Source organism: Conger conger, chromosome 12 (assembly GCF_963514075.1).
Source record: "Conger conger chromosome 12, fConCon1.1, whole genome shotgun sequence".
Taxonomy (NCBI): domain Eukaryota; kingdom Metazoa; phylum Chordata; class Actinopteri; order Anguilliformes; family Congridae; genus Conger; species Conger conger.
The window spans coordinates 8848434-8851941 of NC_083771.1; the positions used below are offsets into that span (position 1 = coordinate 8848434).

The following is a 3508-nucleotide window of genomic DNA, read 5'->3' on the forward strand; positions in this document are numbered from 1 at the left end:
AAGTAATTGTATTATCCCACAGTGGCTCAAACCAAGTAACTGGGATGATTTTCCAACTTTTAGACCATGTTATACGTCAGCTTCTTAAGATGCTTTGGGCAAAAATGTCAAGTGTAAGTAGATAAAACGGTACATGCAAAGTGTCACAAATCCAGATGCTGAGTGAGTTTTTTGCTAGCCACAAATTGAAATGGCTTTTATTTTGTCATCTTCACTGATCCAAACTTCCAACTTGGGAAAGCAATAATTGATTATATGAAGGAGGAATATCATGAATGCTAGAGCGATGAATCCTTTCGACTTCAAATGACAGTAGATTGAAATTTGTAGACAACATTTCAAAAAGGTTTTCATGTATATTGCCCTCATTTTCGTCTCATCACTTTTTTTTGACAAGATATACCAAATCTGGCATCATTCAACATGCAGTTCATTCGAAGTTGTCTTTTGAAGTCATTTACAAAAAATCTAAATTACATAGGTGGAGAGTATGGGTCCTTGAACAAAATTGTCAAGCATAAGTACATATACAGATGTACCTAGTTTGTACCGAAGGTTTGACTTTGGGACCCGATTATATCCCCCCCAAATAACCAACTCATGCCATTTCTTTTGTCTGTGTTACGGATGGCCAGTACTACCTGTGTGTCAAAATTGGCAAAAAGTTACCAATATTTGGCAAAGCTATTGGTAGGTTTTCCTTACTCTGCAGTGGAACCCTAAACATCTCTTTCCAGAAAAGTTTTGAACAGTGGTCTTTTCCCAAATCCAAGTTTTGTACAACAAACAAGGTGTCTGAATGCTCTTGTATTCATAGACTGATTGATTTTGGTACATTTGTAAGTGTTGCCTCTTACAATTTCAGTCAATTTCTCTTTATTTGGATTCAACACATGATACATATTCATTTATTTAAAATAAATTACAAATAACTGCTTCAATTCCATTCCAAAAGTGAATAAAACAGCAAATCTACACACCAGATTTTTGATCAAAAACCTCCTTAGAGCAGCAGCAAGGGACACTGGGAATCTCCCGGGAGAGGTAGAGAACAGGCTGAATGCTGCTGCTGACGTCCATGAAGCCAAAGGCTACAGTGTAGACATAGCAGTTGAACTCATCTGGGGTGAAGTACTCCTTAAAGGGGAACAATGCTACAGGAGGGAAGTAGTTGAAGACAATGATGGCCAGGATGATGAACACCATCTTGAAGGCCCTTTTCTTGACAGGGTGCATCTCATCACGGCCAGGGCCTGATTGCCGAAGTGCGTGCAGGATGGACACGTTGCAGAAGAGCATGATGGCAAAAGCTGCCAGGATCATGACAGTGAAGGCCTTCGCGATGTTGGGGATGTTGCCCATGCATTTGGCCACCGCATAGGCCAGGGTGACCAGCCACACCACGGCAAGGCACACTTTGCGGTGGCTTCGGTCCTTCAGCTCGGTGAAGGTGATGGGGTGCAGGACGGCCATGTAGCGGTCCAGGCAGATGCAGGAGAGGAAGAGCGGAGAATAGTCTTTCAGCCCGTAGAAGAAGCGCAGTACGTACCAGGTGGTGCCGGTGGTGAGGAAGACTATGCTGGCCAGTTCCAGGGGTGGGGTGAGGCAGAAGAAGGTATCCAGGACAGCCAGGTGGAGGATGAAGATGTCGGAGGTTGAGGAGTCCCCCTTGTTCTTGTGCAGGAGCCACAGCACCATTAGGTTAGCAGGGATCCCCAGGAACATGTTGATGAACTGCAGGATCAGATAAAAGATCAAGACCTCGGGCATGTCCTTACATCCTTCGTACACGGTAATGTCACCGCCCCCAACGCTGCTGTTTAAGGGCTTATGGATGTAGAGGATGGAGGAGTTGAAGTTGAAGATCTCCATGGGGTAAAACTGGCAGAAGATGGGGCTCCAAGGATGCCAGTTGGGAGGCTTCTGCTCAGACAGAGAGAAGGGAAAGCATTCACAGTAACATGAGAATAAAGGTGATGCTACACAAGGCAACTTTTGGGGCAACAATTGCTGGCGTCAGTTGCAGCAACGGGCAACTGATAATGCACAGAGCGTGGTTAAAAGCCAATGGGAAACTTTGTCACTGAAAAAGACTTTTGAGTCTTTGGAATGTATTTGAGCCAATCAGAACATTTTATAATCAGTCAAATTTGATATGACTGGCACTCCCCTCCCTGCATGGGCACTTCACCCTCTCACAATGTCTGTCTGCACTGGCCCCCCCATTGCAGGAACAAACTTCTCAAAGTGGTCAGACCCACTTCTTCAGTCTGTATGTCAGAAATGCATCCCTAGCTCCTCACATTCCCAACTTATATTAAATTCAGGTTATGCTACTTTTTACAGCTTTAGGTTATATTATTATGTTTTTATGTTTCTCCTCTGAATGACAGTTATAGATTCAATTTATATCATCATTTTATTGAGGTACTTGGTTAGCCTTGTGAAAGTCTGGCACTATTGCAGGTATGAATCAGGTCAATGCACTTCTGCTCTCCCACGTTGTAAGCTGCTCTGGCTACAAGAGCATCTGCTGATTTAATATAAGCAAAGCCTTCAAAACATTATCTTCATATTTGCATTATGTTAAATGGAGTTAACTTGCAAATGTCTGTTGATTGAAAACTAATTTTAAATAAAGTTCAAATAACCTCATTAGCTTTTTGAATAATTACTTTTTTTATCTTAGTCTTAATCCAAGTTTACCAGCGACTAGAATGATACAGTATGGCATGTCTCTCTTAAGCACTGTTTTTGTGTTTTACAACGTTTGTTAATGTTAAAGCCTCCATGATGACCTCCCCTCCTGACCTTATTCAACTCAAATTTCAAAGTGTGCAAGAGCAATATATTCTAGCACCATTTACAAGGAGTTCTATTTTCACAGATTTGCCTGTATGGATTTAAACTGTTACAATGTGGCTGTGGCTTATTCTACACAAATGCACTTAATGTACACAAATACACATTCAATGTATTAACAACCACAGCAAAAAATAAAGTTGATTCCTTTTGTCTGGAACAATGCATTGATTTTGAGTTCATATTTTTGCATTTAAATAAATAGCAAATAGAAATCACGCAAAAGGAAGACTGCATTCCCCTACAAAAAGGACATTTACAATAATCTTACCAGTGCAGGTTGTGCAATTTGTCCTTAATTATCCCTGCTGTCTCAGGTAAGTCCTGCATGAACCCCTGTTTGGACTGTGTGAAGTGAAGCAGAGACTGGAATACAGAGATATAGGGAAACCCCATTACTGATACTTCAGCACTGCTGGGATCATGCCTCTGGCCAATCAGAACAGTGGAGAAAGGGTGGGGTGCTTGGCAAATTTCCAGCAGGGGCAATGTCTCACCTCCAGTTTACCGAGGAGTGTGATGGCCACAGACCATAAAAGCTTTGCATAAAAGAACACAGTTACACAGGTATTACATGGCAAAGGAAAATCTTAAAAATATTTTTGACCCTTGAGCAGTGAATTGACAGAAGAGGGTATTCTTTGGA

At 41.8% G+C, this 3508-nt stretch overlaps 1 protein-coding gene across 1 annotated transcript; it reads right to left on the reverse strand.

The window, feature by feature from the left end:
* Positions 1-972: 972 nt before the first annotated feature.
* LOC133141484 (proteinase-activated receptor 3-like) lies at positions 973-1872 on the reverse strand. Its single transcript, XM_061262055.1, has one exon. The coding sequence runs from the start codon at positions 1870-1872 to the stop codon at positions 973-975; it is 900 nt and encodes a 299-aa protein (XP_061118039.1).
* Positions 1873-3508: the final 1636 nt, after the last annotated feature.

Excerpts from the sequence above, each read along its gene's own strand:
- LOC133141484 (XM_061262055.1), bottom strand. The coding sequence starts at position 1,872 with ATGGAGATCTTCAACTTCAACTCCTCCATCCTCTACATCCATAAGCCC.